The following is a 19,461-nucleotide window of genomic DNA, read 5'->3' as shown; positions in this document are numbered from 1 at the left end:
AAAGCAACTTAGCTCGCTGAATATGCTGAACAAAGCCACGTTTGCTAGTGTGCATATTGTTCACTTATATCTATGAACGACGTCTTTCCACATTTTTGGAGAGAGAGAGAGAGAGAGAGAGAGAGAGAGAGAGAGAGAGAGGTTAGCTTACACCAAATTCGTCCTAATTACAAGGAAACAACTAAATGTCAGCCCTCTCCAACTTTCGAAAACGCTCACTCAGCATTACTTTTATTAGCAAAGTTCAATACATACAAACACTCATAACAGACGATGTAAAAAAAAACAATACTGAAAGCTTCGGCTACCATATGTCTACCTATTATCATGGTCTAGCAGACACCATGATGATGACACCGACACATACTTGGGGTGCCCGTGCTTGCAGCACACCCATACTTACCCCGCAGTGGGCGATAACAAGTGGGGCACGTTCTTGGCCATACTGAATTGTAACCGAGACCTTGGCTGACGTAAAATTGGCACCTTTATTTGGGAACCTTGTCAAGTGTGACATCACGACAGTGGTGGATTCTTTTGCAATTATTTAAACAAGAAAAAAACCAGTTGACTAAGTTTTTTTAAGGATTTTGAAAGATATAAATTTATTTCGAACATTAAATTCCTTCATCTTACCCTGTGTTAAACATCGGCATCAGGAAAATAATGGAAGTGTTAGAAAAACGTTTTCGACAGTTAACAGACCCCAAAAAACCCAACACGTATTCAAAAGTTAACAAACTGAAAACTGAATCGATTGCCGAAATCTGGTTTGCTGTCTATCAAAAATCATAAAGACAGAAGCATAGGCCTAATATGGTAAAGCTTAGCAACTATTGAACTTATAAATTTTACATCTTTGTTCTAATGGTTTAAGGTTGTATTCCGATATTTACAAAATAATGGCACTGCATTACACAGTATAGCAACTATGTTCTTAATAAGATACTGACATCTGAAGTACATGTGATAGACATTAACTGTCTAATATCTCCTCCAAAAACCTGCGAATATCCCCATTTTTGAAAGCTAGTGCATTATAATAATAACTGTCCATTTATTCCAAATTCTGACACATGCGCATTTGCTAATTTGCTGGTAATTCACAGTCCTTAGCTTACCAGAGAATACCTTTAAAACAAGAACTTCATGTAATAGTAAAATAATAGGCCATCAAATTCGACATTTTGACTTTTCGAAGTATGAAAGGGTCACGTGCGTTGCAAAATAATACGCTCTAATACAAACAGGAAAAGCCACAGAAAAACCAAAAATCAAACAAACTAACAAACAGGACTGGTAAGCCACAGTAACAGTGGTTAAGATGAAAATGCTACCTATCGCGTACAAAATGCAAATATGGCTGCCAAAACGAGACACAACTTGGTGGCGCTGTTCATGAAGCCGGCAGACACTGGTTCTGTTACAGGATCAGCTGTAAAAAAATAGAGAAACTTCTTTCAAGCTCTTTCGTCAAATGAAGCTAAACATCACTCGTCTAACGTCTACGACCTTTGACATTGTCGTCACTAAGTCGAGGCCTATTAATGATAACATTAATAGGCCTAAATTCATGTTCCCGTAACCTTTGTCAAAGTTATCAATATTCAAACAAATTTTTTTTCCAAGGGATGAAATGAAGTGTTAATTTCTCTTCAACTGGTGATTTCTTATAAATTTCTCGCGTCAATAATTTCAAATTTCTTGATCATGTATTAGTGACTGAAAATATCTCATTCAGCGTCGTCATCGACAGATTTCTTAGGGAGAAAGTATTCCCATCTTGTGATCTTTATCAAGCTCTTTCGACTTAATTTATGCACGACCGAAGAAGCGGAGAACGGTGGGATAAAGCCGGGGCTGTATTGTATTTCTAAATTATCCTAAGAGCATGTTTCCGTTGATTTATAATGCAAGGATTCTTGAGACAAGTAGATTAACAGCGTCCAAGAAAATCATTCTCCGTTTACTTCCATTGAGTCTCTTTTGGTGCAAATGTTCTTTGGAAGGAAGGAAGGAAAAATCAGTCTTACACTGACTGACGGTGACCATACCTGGCTCATCAGTGGGCTCGTCTTCTTCGTCATATGGCCTCCATGTGCAGTCCTGGTCCCATCCGATTTCTCCAATGAGCCCTAGGTCTTTCAGTTCCCTGTTCAACCATTTGTCTAGCGGTTCGAAGTAGTTGAGGAATGGGCCGGACTCCATTTTCTCCGTACCGGCTATGGCCATCATTGCCTCGGGCCAGGGTTCGCTTTTCCCTTTTTCTAACATATCGCTGTAATTGTAGAGAAAATCGTGGAACAGTAATTCAGTACAGTGTTTAAAGGAGACGACAGTTTTAATTTATTCCTTATTTTGATACATTTGTGCGTAGACAGGGCGAAAATGCCCAGTTATCCTCTATTTCGTGTTTCTCTTCAAATGTGCGTGAGTTTCGAATGCAATGGGCTTATAAATGACGATTTATCCCTTGAACAATGCTTCAGCAATGGACAAATAGGGGTTGTGCCCATTGTCGTCGCCCTTTTCTCGCTGGCTGTCTGTCTGTCTGTCTGTCTGTCTGGCTGGCTGTCTGTCTGTCTGTCTGTCTGTCTGTCTGCCTCAATCAATCAATCAAACGGTCCTGTCAGTCAGTTTGAGAACCTGCATTCTTCAAGTTCCATTGAGCGAAACCAACGAAACGGCAAATTCTCAAGGTTATTGGCGTACACCAAGTTCTGGATGTGCTGATATCCAAATAGCCTGTTTATTTTCACGATAAAGTAAAATAAGAGGGGACAGCTACTTTGCCAACTCCTGAGAAAAAAATTGAAGGTGACTAGATATGTCGCGCTCACTTACCCAAGGAGTTTTCCAGCTGCGGTGGAGTTGTAGAAATCGCATTTGTAGAGTTCTCTGTCCCATCCTGCAGCTTCGCAAAGGGCTTCGTAAAATTGGAACTGGATGAAAGTACGAGTGTAGTATCTGCAGTGTTGAGTAATAAATCGCAAAGTCCAACAGTTAGCAGAAAATCCGTCATAAAATATAAAATCAACAAAATAATCTAAAATATTGGCAGTGACTTTGCGAAATAAGACATCGCGATCAGAGTCTTAGGGGGTTTCTTTTTCAACAATGAAAGTTATTCACTTTTTATCTTTTATGGCGAGTTCGAATCAGATCCTCAGATCTCACACCAGTCAAGGAGTATTCTAACTGAGATCATAAGTTGGAACACATTTGATGGGTGTTTTGTTATGTTCTTCTATACACCCAACATGAAACAATGATAACTCTTCGTCAATGTCAAGGCCTTCCAGTGTACGAAAAATGGCCTTATACTGATTCTTGTGCGATTAAACAATTGCAATTATCAAACCCAAAACACCACAGCTACCGCCATGCTGACAGATCAAAACTATTTCACATAATTTTTAATTCGTCTCTCGTGTTTCACTTTTTACATCACGTAAAACGATAGGTTGCGATTCGCGAAAAAAGGCGGCTGAACACCGTACACATGAAGCACATGTTTTGCAGAAGACTAGACTCACCTCAGGAAAGAAAAGTCGTTGGCAACGTGGTAAAGAGCTGGTGGATCTAAGTCTACTTCTGTCCTCGGGTACGGCTCGACAACGCCAACAAATTTATGTCTGATTTATCGGAAATAAAGTTGAAGGGAATTAAATCGAAACATGTATAAAGTTATGCGATTATGAAACAGCGAAACAGTACGAACTTTGTCTATTGGCCTACGGCAGTGAAGAGTCAGTAAAAATCTCAAAACATTTCTGGAAATACTGCAGCCAAAACTCTCATAAAGTATAAGATGAATGGCATGTGGTGCATACTTGAGAAATACATGGTAAATATTCCTTTGGTCGTACTTATATTTGATACTAAAAACCGCGAACTTTGGTTTCCTTACGGTAGCCGTACAAACACACGCCTTTATATAGTCAACATAATGTAGTCAGAGGGGAAAATATATACCGGTTTTGATAATATATCATTCTTTTTCCAGAAAACATGAATTTTCATTTCCTTACAAGTATGTTAACATACAGTATTTGTTCGCCAATACAATGTACGTATTGTGTACAATATATGAAATGTAAATGTTGACAAATGAATTTTGGACCGGACTTAAATTCACTTATCAACAATAGCAATGGACATTACACGCATTGTGGCTGTATTGCCAAGGTCAACTATGGGCTGTAGAAAGAGACTGTCTGTGGTTCAAAAGAGGACATTCCGACATTTACAAACACAACAAGAATTCATTAAGAATACATCACAAGCCGCCGATAAAGGAGTTTTAGCAAGAAATTTGTCATCAAGAATTGAGGTTATCTGGACATTTTTAGATTTAACTGAAAACCTTGGTTAATACCAGGACACTCTATGGCCGGGTACTTATTATAATAAGCTTCTTGACGTTAAGTGGTTTTTCATGGGTAATCTTGCAAACTCGTTCGTTTGGTGTCCACGGGTTAATCCTTTGCAACTAATGCTTTCATGTGGGATGTTTATCGAGATATGTAATGACTGGCAGGACTGTAATTGACGAAGTTGAAAGTCTTGCATTTTAAAGCTGCAGTAGATCATGTAAAAAGCGCCCTCACAACAGTTTAACTCACTTTGTTTCCCACCATCGTTTAGTCCATTCCTCGTACGGAATATTCTCCCTGAAGACTTCCCATCTCCATTTCTCAAGCGCCATGCTGAACGGCAGAGTTGCAACCATCGTTAGGGCTTGCTTCATCAAAAAATTGATGTCAGATTCTGCAAAAAACGGAAAGCAAAGATTGTAAGTTTATGACAATGTTTGAAGCTGGTGAAGTAGGAAAAATCAAAATTGAAAGTCTGGTATATACAGGATCATGAGATAACCTTTGTATATGAAGTTAAAAGGGAATACAGAATTGAATGCCTTCATAACAATCATGTTATGTTTTTTTCGCAATTTTCGTTATCGTAATGAATGTATCGTCCTTTGGAGGAAGATTTTAACCGGCAAATTCCATCCTATGTTATTAAAACAAATATTTGCCTAATACTCATCAACTGTAGTACATCTCAACTGTCTTTGGCAGCTGTCGGGGTTCGCACAATAGAAGTAATACAGGGAACAGAATACTTTGATCTTACTTACTCAGTGCGAGACTTTGCTAGACTTAAATATGCAACGAACAAGCAGGCTCCAAACAATATTATAGAACTTCGGGACTGGAGTGCTGGACCTCCGGCATTGTTTTTTGACACAGTAAAAGTCAGACGGAGACATGGAACAAAATCATGCAGGGGACCACAAGACTATACTGTCAGCTGAATTTAAGTAAAGTCATGTACTGTGCTGTCCTCAAGTCAAAACATGGTGCGTTGTTTGGTCCCTTTTGCAAGACAAGGCCTCGTAAAATTTCAATTATCATTAACGAAGGAGATTAAATTGACAAGTTTAAATGGTCTGTGTATGGATGCAGAATAGAGTGAATTAGATAATCAATCATTATACCATAGTCGTCTGCGAGCTCGTGTAGCAAGCCAACGTCGTAGAGATGCTGTGGCGTGGCTGCCGATAGGGCTACAACTTCACCTACGGCTTCGTGGAAACCTTCGTTGGCGCCATCGCGGAAGGATACAGGTTGTTCCTTGTACTGGAGAAAGTACTGAATGTGACCCATCTCGTGGTAGAGTGTCAGTAAATCGTCCATGTTCACTTGTGAACACATTCTTATTCTGAATGAGAAACACAGAATATGCAAAAACTTAAACAATGATCAACAAATGGGGGAAAAAATTGAAAAAGGCGAAAATAAATTGAATATACAGCTGGGGATCTTTAATCAATTATTTTGATAGGATCTAGTCTTCCAGCTGCCGAAGCTGTAGGATGAGAAAGTACGACATAAGTGAGAAAAAATCGTTATTGTTACCACTGCCAAACCATGGGTCCATTATTAATCCTGCACGAGCCCGCATGGACTACGCGTATCTTACCCCACCTGAAACTTCAGCAAAGTTTGTTAACTGACACCTCTCCATAAGGCAATCTATTACCTGACAAAGAGTTAAATGATATGGCTCGTCGAAGAGGTATACACACAACAAGAAAATTATTTTGGAACATACACAAGTGATCAGCATTTCAATAAGTATCAGTGGTACAAGATGATCAAATTCGTGATCAAGCATACCACTAGACAAACAAGTGACCATTATTTTCCAGATGAAATGCGGTGACCATTACGTATTTTGAATGATTTTATTAAGGTATCCATGTGTTTGATATGGATGACGTGATTTGAAACAACCTTAGCGCTATTTTAGATTTACACGAGGTATGTCTCCATTGGTTTTAACTACCTGAAATCTATTTGGTTGTAGAAGTCCCAGGCGGTTGCGTGACACTCAACGTCTCGTCCATCATCAGGTCTTTCCAACATGGAATGATCCCAGAATTCCTGGGGCGCCGGAATCATCCCCATGGAGACGAAGAAGTTGTCCGCCAATTCCGTCATTGTGTGAGGCGTGTAACCCTTCGAAATACATAGATGTGAAAAATTTTAATTGCGTGTGCATAGGATCTCATAGAGAGTGGTATAAATGAGTCACTCAATACAATCATAATATGTGTTCAACCTTTAGGAGTTTAGATTTCCAGACAGTCCGCTTAGCGTGTAGGAATTACAGCGCAGGACAGACTACAGTTGGGGTAAGTAAAATATCGAATCTGATCGGATATGTATACAATATTCGACATCGCCATACTTTTTAAACCAAATTTATGGCCTTTGAGGAACTTCGAGTGGCACGTTGTTTTGCTAATGTATTGTTCATGTAAATCTAACAAAAAAATAGAAAAAAAAAACATTTCACTAAAAAACTAAGTTGTAAAGTGTGTGACTTGCCGTAGACAGTGTAAAGGACACGTATAATGGTCTTGAATTTGTCACGAGCTGTCTATGCATGTTCCACAGAAACGAAACCCTTACGGCACCAATATGACTGCAACAATTGTTTACCTGTTTGATGAGTTCATCTGTGACGTCAACATCGGTTCCATTCTCGTACGGTTCCACGAGACTATAGAGATTGGTCCAAAAGCGCCCCCACATATCACCTGCCACAAGAACAAGTTTGTGATATCAAAATCAGATTATTTCCCATCTTCAAAACATTGCTCGCACGAAGATGCACGGTAATTGCTGATAGGAGTAGGAAACATGTCTATCCTGTAAGACTGGTAAATACTGGACCCATATTGAACAACCTAGTAAATCAACATAATCCTGGGGTCCCACTTTTATCAATTACAGGTGGGTCGGCAAAGAAACCCACTTGTTTCGTAGGGGAGATTGCGCTCCGAGTGCATCAGGTGTTCTGTATTTCTTCATCGTATACTCTCCCTGCAAGTTTCACGCCAAAGTTGGGTAGATGGAGTTCAACAAATCTCATATCATACGAGATCGCGTTAATGACTGATTCTTTGTTTAAGTTCCTTCCTTCCTTCCTTCCTTCTTTCTTAATTTATTATATATATATATATATATATATTATATATATATATATATATATATATATATATATATATATATATATATATAAATTTTGTCTCGGGTATGGGATAAACATATTGTTTATACTACCTTTCCAAGGTAAACTCAGTTTCTGCTCAGCATTGTTTAGGATATTTGCATGTGATGTTGCCTAGGTTAGTAATTGGAACGTCTTACACAAAATTTCATCTCGTCACAGACTAGTCATACATCGTTATTGGTATGATTGGAATAATGATTTCAAGAATCTGATTAACTTCGTCCTGATGTCAGGGATATTCTTGATTTTTCCAGACTTTTTATTTAAACCTGTGCAGAACTTCTGATTCGCTCAAGTCTGTACTGACGTACTGCACACTCAATCTGCAGTTCTTCCTCGCATATGACCCTACTTCCGATATAATTCGCATAACCCTGAGGATAGTGAATCGTCTCTCAACAACGACTCACCTAAGACATTGGCAGGGAGACATCCATTATCTCGGTTGATCTTATCACCGTACACATCTTTGAGTCTGTATCTGACATAGGCGTGCAGTTTTTGGTAAAGTGGCAGGATATCGGCGTACATATGCCACATGTCTTCCTCCAAGTTGTCGTCTTCGTAATCTGCCCTCCAATTGTCTCCATGATCCTCGTAACCTGTTCACCAGAGTGGGATTTGTTGTTAATTGTCGACACTCGAAATTAAATCTATGATTCGAAATTTGCTCTATAAACAATACACGTCTTTATTCAAGTAAAGCAACTGTTCATATGGCGCGCAGAGAGTGAAATTATTGTTGTCATGGTAACCAACACCTTGAAAATTAATGTTTAAGCAAACTTTTATGTGAATCACACATTGTAGTGCCGTTCTTCATACGGGAACCTGCTAATACCTCATCGCTTAAAAACACAGTACATGACACATGACACACACACACACTCTCTCTCTCTCTCTCTCTCTCTCTCTCTCTCTCTCTCTCTCTCTCTCTCAAATACAACGAACGTTTCGACGAGCTGCTATCTCTCTTCAAAGCCTGACAAGGAGTTTGCTGTCGTGAACGATTGGTCTCACAACGATACATACCGTTCATGACGGCCGCCTTGTTGGTTAATTCTACGTAGTCCACGTACACAGGTCTGAGTTTCCGTCCGACATCGTCTCTCCAATGCTTCCACACCCACAGACGCTCGGAGTAGTTGCGGGAGTTCGCCATGATATCAGTTAAAACTGAAAGGTTGGAAATACTCTATGAATCATATACTGTTCACGTGAATGTTTGTTTTGCTAAAACAAGTGTCTATGATTAAATTCCCAAAGCGCTGGAACATTTTCCTGTAATTTGCCCATTCGCCATTTTATGCTAAGTATTGGCGTTTTGCGAACTTTACTTGCTTGATAGGAGCAGGAAAGATACTTGCCAAGACACCGATATTTATAAGCCCAGCTTTCAAAAACGAAATGCTTAGAATTCGGTCACTATGGACCAGATTTGTATTCTGCACTTTCGGTTAGTTTTGCCACCCGCTTGAACGACACTTTCGACAGTTGGTTCTGTTAGGTAATGCTTTCTCTGGAGAACATATTAATTTTAGAATTAACGGTGCAACGATGCACACTTTGTATTACATCGTACAGACTGCGGATTATCATCAACTGAGAAATAAAAGTTCGTATAAGGTTCATCAAATGGCTGCGAAAGCACCGCCTGTCATTTTCATCCACAAAAAGAAAACCGATAATGGTTATCTCTACCGACCAGTCCTGCTAATTAATCAGCCAAGAATGATGTCGCCAGTACCATCTTTGAATCGCGCCACAACAATGGTAAGATTGCAATACCTGGATCCAACAGTTCGCATCTGTTCTCATCCCACGGGAAACAGACCTGCCCCATGGCGTAAGTTAAACTCATATTAGCCAGTACTCCTTGCAACTGTGGAAAGACAAAATAACATCTAGAGTATTAGTTCTTCAAAAAAGTCTTGTTTGGAGTTTGAATATAGCTTTATAGCTTTCCCAATTGATCCTAAAAGTAATCATCGGTTTTTATTTTCGCGATTGAGAATAATCAATCTCAATGAAAATCAAAATATTCAGTTTGAACAATTACCATCTTATTGCATTTTTCGATAAAAGCGACGAAGTGGCAATCAATGCAATAAAACAGTAATCCTAAAAGCTCGTCTCTATCGTAGACGATCGATCACAGTATAATTCAAATGTGAGCTTTGGGGCACTCTAGATAAAGCTCAGACAACCGTCACAACTTGCTAAAATTTTGAGATTTATTATATTGTAGAACACACATAATGAATGTACTTGTATCTAAAATCAAACAATAATGCAATACATGTGTTGCTTGACAAATGGTATAAATTTGTAGAATATTGTAGACTTTAGTTTTCTAACCTTAGAGCATATCATTATGATATAAGGCGGGGAATATTAATGTGTTTTTCTTATGATAAGTGATCCGTGGAAGTGATATAAGTTTTATGTGGAACTGTATCGTGAGTGTCATGCTGAACCATCACGGGAGACATTGTTAGTGATAGTTAATCAAAGTCAAAAACTTGGAACTCCCAAACAGCTCCGTCTTAATGTAGCACTCACTTTTTCATAGTCGTCGGTTTCCAAAATTGAGTATCCAATGTTCGCTATGTATCCAAGTTCCCGGGCCACGATGTCGCTATAGTTATCCATATAAGGCGTGAAGACAGACGCGTTTTGATAAGCCTCCTGGGAAAAGGCCGCAACTTTCAGTCCCTCCTCTTGCTGAAAAAGTGCAATATAGAGACCGTTATTTGGAGAACGATACCCATAAAATGTAGTACTTGACACCCATAAACGAACAATATTTCTCGAGCACTTTTGTGGAACGATTTCGTACCAGTGACGAGCCAATGACATATTTGATCGAGGTCTAGAACAACCATATCTGGGCCATAAAGATATTATCATATACGTCATGCAAGCTACCATATCCAGCAAAACAATATGCATTTCAGACAGGCGAAATGTCATATTGAGATTCTACGAAGTTATTTTCATAACAATGACCCCATATCCTGGTATGTTTGTAGTTACGAATCCGTCGGTTCGATCAAACACTATGTAACTGCCAATCATACTTACTGATTTCCGCTTCATTTCTGTAACGGCTAATCTCTAAGCGGAAGTTCGCATTTCTATCACGGCATTTTATCTACCTTAATTATAGTTCATATGTCGAAATTACCAGGATGTAATCATAAACTATTTGTTGGAGTCATTGTACTTTAGCAACAACGTTTCGTCGTGAATGATATTTCTTTACAAGTCGAACTGGAGTTTTCAATAATTATCATAATTAGCTGCATTAAGGATAAGGCTAATCGAGGTCTTAGGAAGGTCATAACAAAATTATTCCAAACCGATATAGTGACCTCAGAAACCCAGAGAGAAGTATTTAACGATTACCAACCATATTTAAACGTTACACTCTAAAGTTATGTGTTCAGTTATTGAACACATATTAGAACGCTTAACTGTAACACTTTTTGAACGCAGTTTAAGTGTTCAGTAAGAAAACTAGAATGCATGTGTTCAGGTTCAGAACATATAGTGTCTTTATTTTTGAACGCATTTCATATGTTCAAAATTACATGAAATAGAACACTGTTTACGCATCAGAACACTGTAACACTTTTTGAACACAATGTATGTGTGCAGGGTAAGTAAATAGAATACATGTGGTCTGGAAAGCACCGAGACCACCATGTGTTCGCCTAATAATGTACACATAGAAATGTTGTGACTGAAAAATATTGTAATGTGGCAAAATGGCATGTTAACTGGCCTGAAATGCATTTTAAATGTAACAACAGACTTTAACGTTTGGGTTACAGTTATATTAGAAAAATGTTGCATGGTCAATGCTGAGCTAGCATTACCGAACACTAGCATTCTATTTGTGATTTACAAAATTTGTGTTTGGACTAACGAATATGGCCCGAAAATTTGCAACTGTCTAGTACTATAAACACAAAGCGAGATAATTATTAAAATCAGACCGTAAGTGACTCACAATATTGCGAGAGAGGGTACTCTACGGCAAAAATACACTTCTAAGGAGTGTCATATGCTTATCGCCGGGCCACAGTTCACACTTGGTGCCTATTCAATGCCATTTTGCCACGATATACAATACTTACCGTCGTAGTCAAACTCTCTGTGTAGACAGCTATCACACCGTCACAAAATACTGGCAGAACTCAATCGCTAAAATCATAGAATGTGAAAATACCGCCGGCAACAAAATGTGTCGTCTGCAGAAGCGGCGCGGCTTGCATCTAATGTGTTCAGAGGGCCCTCGTGTGACCCGAGGAAGCCCGATTATCCGTGACGTCATACTCGGGACACCAAGGAACACAAGTGTTCATTTAGTTGGTAACACTAGTGTTCTCTGTTTGGCGTTCTGTTAGAATACGAATATTCACAAATTGAACACCAGTGTTCCGGAAGATTTTTGTCTTCACGATTTTATCGAAATAAAGAGTTTAAAGACATTTACCTGCTTTTATTATAAGCAATTAATAAACTTGAAAACATTTTCAGAACTACCAACATGTGCCTTTGATTTCAAAAAGTGTCCACTGACTCGAATTCACTTATATACGAGTCAAACAAAATATTTAGTTCGTTTTTTGTTCAGAGGAGTTTACTGGAGCAGAAAACAAATTACAGATATCGTGATGTGTGTCTCTAACTAAAAATAATATTGTCTGGATAAAAACACGCGACAAACACTGTTGTCAGTTGGTGTTAGAATGGCAGCGGTCTATGGCTGACCACATCCATTCTATTTCTGAACACAAATGTTCAATACTTGAACACACATAACACTTCCCATGTGATCAAACTGAACGCATCCGACGCGTCATAAGCGTCCAAACGTTTAGAGTGTAGTTCCTGGTGTTTGAAAACATTTAGTCTGTCATTTTGTCATCATGGTATCGACTTAATAGCGTGATAGCACCATGAGGATTGTAATATTGTTAAGTTCCCCCTTTTCACCTCATACAAGTAACACGTTCACGACAGATTATTACCAAAACCGGAAATCAGTTTAGCTTGGAAAACTTGGCCATGAATCGAGAACTGCTTTGTGACTGTACATGAGGTATAATATTCACCTACGAAAGTTATTGGACTTTGGAATTAGTCCCACGGCGCCATATTTAAGTGGAATATAATTGATCATTAATTCTTAGATTTTGATTTGTTTCTGCGCTAGTTCAGATACGATGTGCAATCTGTGATTTGTTCATATTTGTTTATGTTATGGAACGTAATCTGTGATTGGCTTATGTGTCAGGACTGCCATGAAACACAACCTGCCATTCGTTGATAACGACACAGGCACACTTCAACGTGGCAACGTATGGGTTATATAGTGAGTCAACGACATCTTCGTAAAATTTTAGTTTTTTTATTCATTTACAGCTGCTGAAATTTTTCATATATATTCCAGTTTTTTGATCTTTTTACAAACATGTAGTTGATTTTCTGTTTAACTCCAAAACTCACGTCGAAATGCTCGGTATAAACTTAACAAGACATCCTGTATGTACCTACAGTGAAAACCTGTCTAAGAGTTACAGACCCCCTAAAATATCATGTATAGTCATAATATGTGAAATTATATCCATCGTTGTGTCTGTTTAACCATCTATTACGTTCGTGCGAACAATCACCGCTTCTGAATGGCCGAGTGTGACAAATAGTACCATTTTTCGCATAAAGTCAAAGTTGTAAAGGATCTTCAGAGTTTATGCATTTTATCACATTTGAAGATTTCCGCCGCTCGGATTTCCCTAATTATAAATACTTCTCTCTACCGTGGAATCAAATAGGACATCCACATGGTTACAATGTGTACAGGGACTACCATTCGCAGATATCTCGGTCAATGCAACGGTGCAATTGATCTAAACCCGTTATCTCAGTGAGTCGAGATAAGGTGAGATGTAGCTGATGTATGTCACCAGCTATAGTGAGGTTGACCGGGCCGCCCTTAGTGATACTGTACCAGGAGTGGTATGGCACTGAGACATTGACCGTACAGCGTCCGGTACTGCAAGGTACGGGGTTAGCCGAAGTACACGAGTGTTTTTGCATGGATATACAGACCTCATAAATCATTACCTAAGATGGGCAGAACAAGGACAATTTTGTTTTTTGCAACTTCAATGTATTAGCATGATACGTATAAGCAAACAAGCAAGGCAATTCATTCAGTCGTGTGGTCCCACTATGTTTGTAGTAATAGTGCCTGCATCACGTTCCCTCCACAGTCGTTCTTGGAGGTGTGTTCTCGTCGAGGAACCCTCGCTTACAGAGTTGTGGGTCCGTTAAAGGCCCATGAGCTGCAACTAAGCAAAATTTGTCCAACCTTAAGGTACCTCCAATTTCCTCAGATATTCATTGCAATCTGCATATTGAACGATATGGTCATTAACAATGTCTCAACAACATTTGCTTTTGGCAGAATAGGCAAGACATTGAACAGACTTTTGTTCATTTTAAATTTCCCGCCATTTTCAAAATCTTGCCATGTTATGTGAAAAACGGAGAATTTTTTGTGAAAGTGGAGTGAATCCCTTTCCTGTTTTTTCAATGGCTTGCACCATGTTGTATTTGTAAAGATTCAAATGTGTATACATGCACCATTTACGCTGTTTATCATGTCGTTGTATGGAGGCGGCCGTATTCGGGTGCGGCACCCGTTTATTATTTGTTTTACTGTAACCTCCCCATTCAGTCCAACTCAGTGGATAATTATTCTTGAGTAAACATCTCTGATTAAGAACATTTCTATGAACTAATTTTAATCTATATATGAAATAACAAAAATAATGCCAAAAAGTTACATCTCGTGTGCCTTACAGATGCTCATGAATTACTGTCTTGCGCTGTTCGTTAATTTTAAAGTGTTGTCACCAACCAGGCCGTATAACAAATGTGTCAATCATCAGATGTCTATCCTGATAGATTCGACGGGATGACTACCTAAATTACTTTGTTATTATCAATAAAATCAAGAAAGGCCTGAGCGTGGTCGTCTCCCCTAGAAATGTTTGTGTACGACAGAGAGAAAGAATTACTCTGACAGTTGTGGTTCACGTGTGGGCTATCAAAGGTTGTACAGTCTCGACTTGGATACCATAATCACGGTGGGATTCTAGAATCTCGCTATATAGTTGACATAGAGCAGACTCTGTCCGAGAAATAGCAGTGCAGAAGTTCTGAATTCACATATCTGTGTAAATGTAAATCTTTTCCGGGTTAACCCTTTGACTGCTGTAATTTTTCCCATCAAAATTTTAATGTAATATTTTACCAATTTTTGAGAACTTTTTTATACGTTTTTTCATAATTTTGGACCAATTGGATATCACATTTTATCGACTACAGTTTTCTATCAAAATTTTGGCAGAGATCAGAAAAAATTGGCTGTGGTATATTTTATAAAGGTGACAAAAATATACTTTGGCGCTCAAAGGGTTAAATTCCATTTTGAACTTACGATAATCATAAAAGCAATATGTATTCCATGTACTACAAAGGTTGTTACACATAACGGTGATAAGAACTATGACCAACTTGCAAAAACTGTCAAAATAACTCATTGAAGTATGACGTGGCGACTCAACTTTGATCCACTTAGATACTACACATGGTCATTTAGCACTTTTTTAAAAAATAGACACGAGGAAAAAGATACAGCGACTATTTCGTGTATGATTCTGATCGTTGTGTGGCATACGGTGCATCAAAGTTCATTGTTCTCCTCCTTTTCCTTCTACCACGATTTGAACTAATTTAGGATAATTGGATGGTAAAGTAATGTCGATTTAATCTAAAAATGTAATCTCATCTGCTGTTTTTACGTTACACACTTGTTTTTATGGGTAATCTGCGATATTGCAACATTCAGCTATAGGGCCCCTAACACTTTTGAGAAATTTGAAAAATATGAAAATCCAATTATCCCAAATTAGTTCCAATCGTGTTTTCTTCTCTTACATTTCTTGCCTTCATGCAAACTTAGACGCCATCGATAGGAAAGAAAACGTCAATTTTAAAGTTTTAAATAAAGAAAAAGTTGAGTCGAAGCGCCGACTACATGGGATTACAGTAATGGGATGTATCTAATTACAGTGAATGCACTCAAGTAACATGTTCTTGGAACTCTTCTTCGAGAAACCTCGACTGTCTATACGCTGTCACAGAGAAACGTAGACTGTCTATGTTCCTCTGTGACGCTGTTCAAAAGAATTATACCATGTGTCGTCAGCTGCCAACACGTACACGGAATGTGTCAATCAGGTGCTATATGCAGATGAAGATGACTGGAGGAACACTTCAATTACGTTGTTATTGTTATACTCAGAGAAATCGATAAATACTTATACGGCGTCAATAGTCTCTTAGAAACATCTATTTACGGCGGAAGAGGGCGAGCGACGTCAACGGTGGTCTAAACGAGCCTACTTCAACGGTTTATCTATATTTGAAATCGGCTATGATCTCTTCACAATTTGCAATACCGATGTTCTTTATCCACATATGTTCCATTTTGAATTTACAATAGTCTATCTACATAGTATATAACGGATGCGATTGCCTCTCAATGACGAATGGAAGGTTAACGTTGCTATAATAAGCTGTGATAGGAGCGACGACCCGAACTGTTAAGGTTCATAGATAAACTTTGATCCACCTAGATACGACAGGTTAACATTTAGCCGTAAACATTTAGTCATGGTGAAAAGAACCAGATAATGACCTTACAATCACAGTGCAGAGTTTTGCAGAGTCTGCAATATAACCGCATCAGTGTGTGTGTGTAAAATTATGAAGATTCTATGCCTGCATTCTTGTTACCTTCGGGTACCCCCAGGTGCCCATGCCATAGTCAGGTATCTATGGCCAAATACATGAGAAATGATTGCATCATGAAATGTGAAAAAATATACCTTTCTTCTGCTCTTTCCCTGTTATTTCCCTGCATTTCCATTTCGCATTACTTCCATGAACATCATCCATTAAGAAGAAAATGCTAATGTAGTAAAAAAAGTTTCAAAGTTTGCTGGATTCGCCGACTACGGAGTATTCAAGTTACATCTTTTATTTTTCTTGCCGTTAATATTCAGTGGAAAGGATAATTTCTATAAGTATTTTCGCTGAAATGTGTGACGAACGGTCAGAGGTTAAATATCTAGTCCAGCCATGCCAAACGAGGGCAATAATTCGCACAAGAAACAAAAAAAAATATAATGACGACTGGGAGTTATTATTTGATGCGCATAGAATACTCATTACAGTTTCGCATTTCTATAGACTAAAACCGCATTTCAAACATGAAAATGATCTTGTCTCGCGTGCTAAAAATCATGAACGTCATTTCCGGTATCCATTAGAAACAATACAGTAACTGTATAAACCGTAACCGCGATGTGTTTGCATTTTTACGCAGGTTATGGACAGAGTCTCTCACTGGGTACTGCAGGCATTATTCGTCTCTATGATCAATAAAAGTCATTTATTAAACTTTTTCATTATACAAGCCATTATCCGTGTCGCATGTGTGCCTATCACCATTGACAGTAGTCTCGCTTCTATACCGGCTATGTATTACTTTACACTCGCTATCTCTGTATAGTATTTTCAAAGAAAACAGTTTATATCTCTTAAATACCCTCCTTAATCCCCGATCACCAACGCGGGGGCTGATCTCCCTGACCAAACAACTCGTTACCAGCTCACCTTATGAACTGCTAAAGTGTTATTTGGTCACTGATAAGTCCCCGCGTTGGTAATTTGCAGAACAATTAAATAAAGGGGATGGGGGATAGAAATTAACAGATATAGACTGATAGCGAGAGATAGCGAGGATAAAATAATATGCACACACCTATGAAAACAGTTTAATACATGACATTTCCTGATCAAATTCATAACTCTTGACGTACCTTCAGGTTCATTGTCTGTAGCTTACACGGTCTTTTCAAGTGTTTTTCTTTTTATTCACTACTCCACAACTATTGCATCAGCACACCGTGTTTGGAGGTAGTGTGCAATGTTATTGTTGACATTTGAATTTAAGTCCTGACTTGAATTCATTTTGTCAACAGCATCATTTCATATTGTACATGATCGTGGCGCTAACAAGGCTGATCATTCGTAGTTCAACCAATAGTGCGGAGGAAAATAAAAAATGTAAGCTTATTTGTTTTCTGAAGCGAAATAAATGAAAATATTATCAAAAGTTAATGTCATTATCATTAGCTATTAAATATATACAATATTGAATAGACACATGTCACGTGGACTTGAAGTTTTAGTTCGATGTCCTGTAATCCACCTTTAGCTCTTTTTGTCTATACCAATTTAGTATTAAACGGGCTCAACGGTACTTTTTGCCGCTGAGATCGAACTAGAGGCGCTGAAAACCCGAAACTGGAGGCCGAAAATGGCCGTGGGTGACCGAGACAAGATAGATCATCCATGAGCAGAACGCATTGCGCTGATAGTGTACAGTTGTTGGGAGGTTACCAGTTAAGATTAAAAATTAGAGGCGGCGCCACACCTAAGTGACAGCGACAGGTCGTCTCCAGCGAAGCTCTATTAATTGATGCAATTTAAATGATAAGCTGAAATTTCGCAAAATATTAAACACAATCCCTGGATATTTCGAGGTCGTATCTCGTTCATGTCTTGAAAAACATTTGCAAATGTTCGGCATTTGTCGCAGACTTCGGCTTTTTTGCTTTTTTCTTATTAACGTTGTAAATTGAACACGGCAAGGGTCTCGATTGTAATCATTCAACTAGAGAAAGAAATTACCCAACTGTAAACTGAGTGCATCGTATCCTGAATTATGTTTTTTAATCTCTAATTCACCAAAAACAACAATTCTGGTGTAAACATTGAAGCGCCGTAAGGGCGAGAGTAAGTACTAATGGTAAAGCATGCTGTTGAGGAAAGTAGGAGCAATTTAAAGCAAAAAAAAAAGAAATGTTTCTGGTCAGGTCTTTCTTTAAAAAATGGTGCGGCGACGCGCATTTTATTTTTTTTTATTTTTATTTTTTTTCCCTCAAGGGAGGGAGGAGGGTCAGTTTTATAGTTTTATCAATATAGTCACATATATACTGTTCATGCAGTCACTGATCATGCCCCCAAAGAATTTTCTCTTTCTCTTCAGCCATTTTGGTTTGGTGTCAGCCACGGCCGCAGGCCACAAACAGAAAAAAAAGGTGACGCGCTGTTGTTCAAGTGACGCGCGCGCTGACCAGAAACATTTCTTTTCTTTCTTTTTTTGGCCTATGCGACTATAGCTTTAATAAAAAATGACCAAGTAATAAATATTTTGAAAAGCAGGGTCTTTCAGGGAACCATTTTCTTAAGTTTTGAGCAAGGAAAGTGATGGGTACAAACAACAAAAAAGAACTCACCATTATATCAAGATTATGTTGTGTCAAATTAGTTGAGTAATCCCAGTAGGCATGGACGTAGCTGGGGAAGACAATCTGGGCCTGCTCGTTGTAGTAGTCCAAAAACTCCTGAGCCTGATCTTCGGTCTTTTCTCCGGACCCATTCAATTCAGCAGCCGATACATCGTACAAACAGGCGCAAAAAAGCACCAGTGCAAATAGCGAGAATCTCATACCCGCCATGATTTTACAACTGCGGATGCGAACGTTACTGTGTCGCAGGCGACCAAACACCGAAAATGATGAAATGTACACTAACCACGTTGATGATGACACCAGGGTCAAATTGGCCATGTCTGCTTCATCACGTGTTTATATAGGTAAAGTATAAATAAAAGGTCAAATGTTATCATCTGCATACAGGGTTAACCCTCTGTAATTTTTTCCCAAA

At 38.6% G+C, this 19,461-nt stretch overlaps 1 protein-coding gene across 1 annotated transcript; it reads right to left on the bottom strand.

Moving 5' to 3' along the window:
* Positions 1-576: 576 nt before the first annotated feature.
* LOC139114404 (angiotensin-converting enzyme 2-like) lies at positions 577-19,367 on the bottom strand. The gene is made up of 13 exons (XM_070676122.1): positions 19,032-19,367; positions 10,147-10,308; positions 9,373-9,466; positions 8,617-8,760; positions 7,995-8,186; positions 7,011-7,108; positions 6,352-6,524; positions 5,501-5,724; positions 4,626-4,770; positions 3,537-3,635; positions 2,845-2,967; positions 2,055-2,278; positions 577-1,435 (listed from the first exon to the last, which is right to left on the bottom strand). Exons 1-13 carry the CDS (start codon positions 19,362-19,364, stop codon positions 1,338-1,340), a joined length of 2,109 nt encoding a protein of 702 aa, XP_070532223.1. The 5' UTR covers positions 19,365-19,367; the 3' UTR covers positions 577-1,337.
* Positions 19,368-19,461: the final 94 nt, after the last annotated feature.

The sequence above is a fragment of the Ptychodera flava genome, chromosome 16, assembly GCF_041260155.1.
Source record: "Ptychodera flava strain L36383 chromosome 16, AS_Pfla_20210202, whole genome shotgun sequence".
Classification (NCBI taxonomy): Eukaryota; Metazoa; Hemichordata; class Enteropneusta; family Ptychoderidae; genus Ptychodera; species Ptychodera flava.
Note: the sequence above shows the minus strand (reverse complement) of the source record. Positions and strands in the feature narration are given on the sequence as shown.

What these genes read in the sequence shown, in the direction of transcription:
- LOC139114404 (XM_070676122.1), bottom strand. Translation starts at nt 19,364, where the DNA reads ATGGCCAATTTGACCCTGGTGTCATCATCAACGTGGTTAGTGTACATT. An exon ending in AACGACTTTTCTTTCCTGAG is followed by an intron (nt 2,968 to 3,536) that starts GTGAGTCTAGTC and finishes TCAACACTGCAG; the next exon opens with ATACTACACTCGTACTTTCA. An exon ending in CGAGCCCACTGATGAGCCAG is followed by an intron (nt 1,436 to 2,054) that starts GTATGGTCACCG and finishes ATTTTTTTACAG; the next exon opens with CTGATCCTGTAACAGAACCA.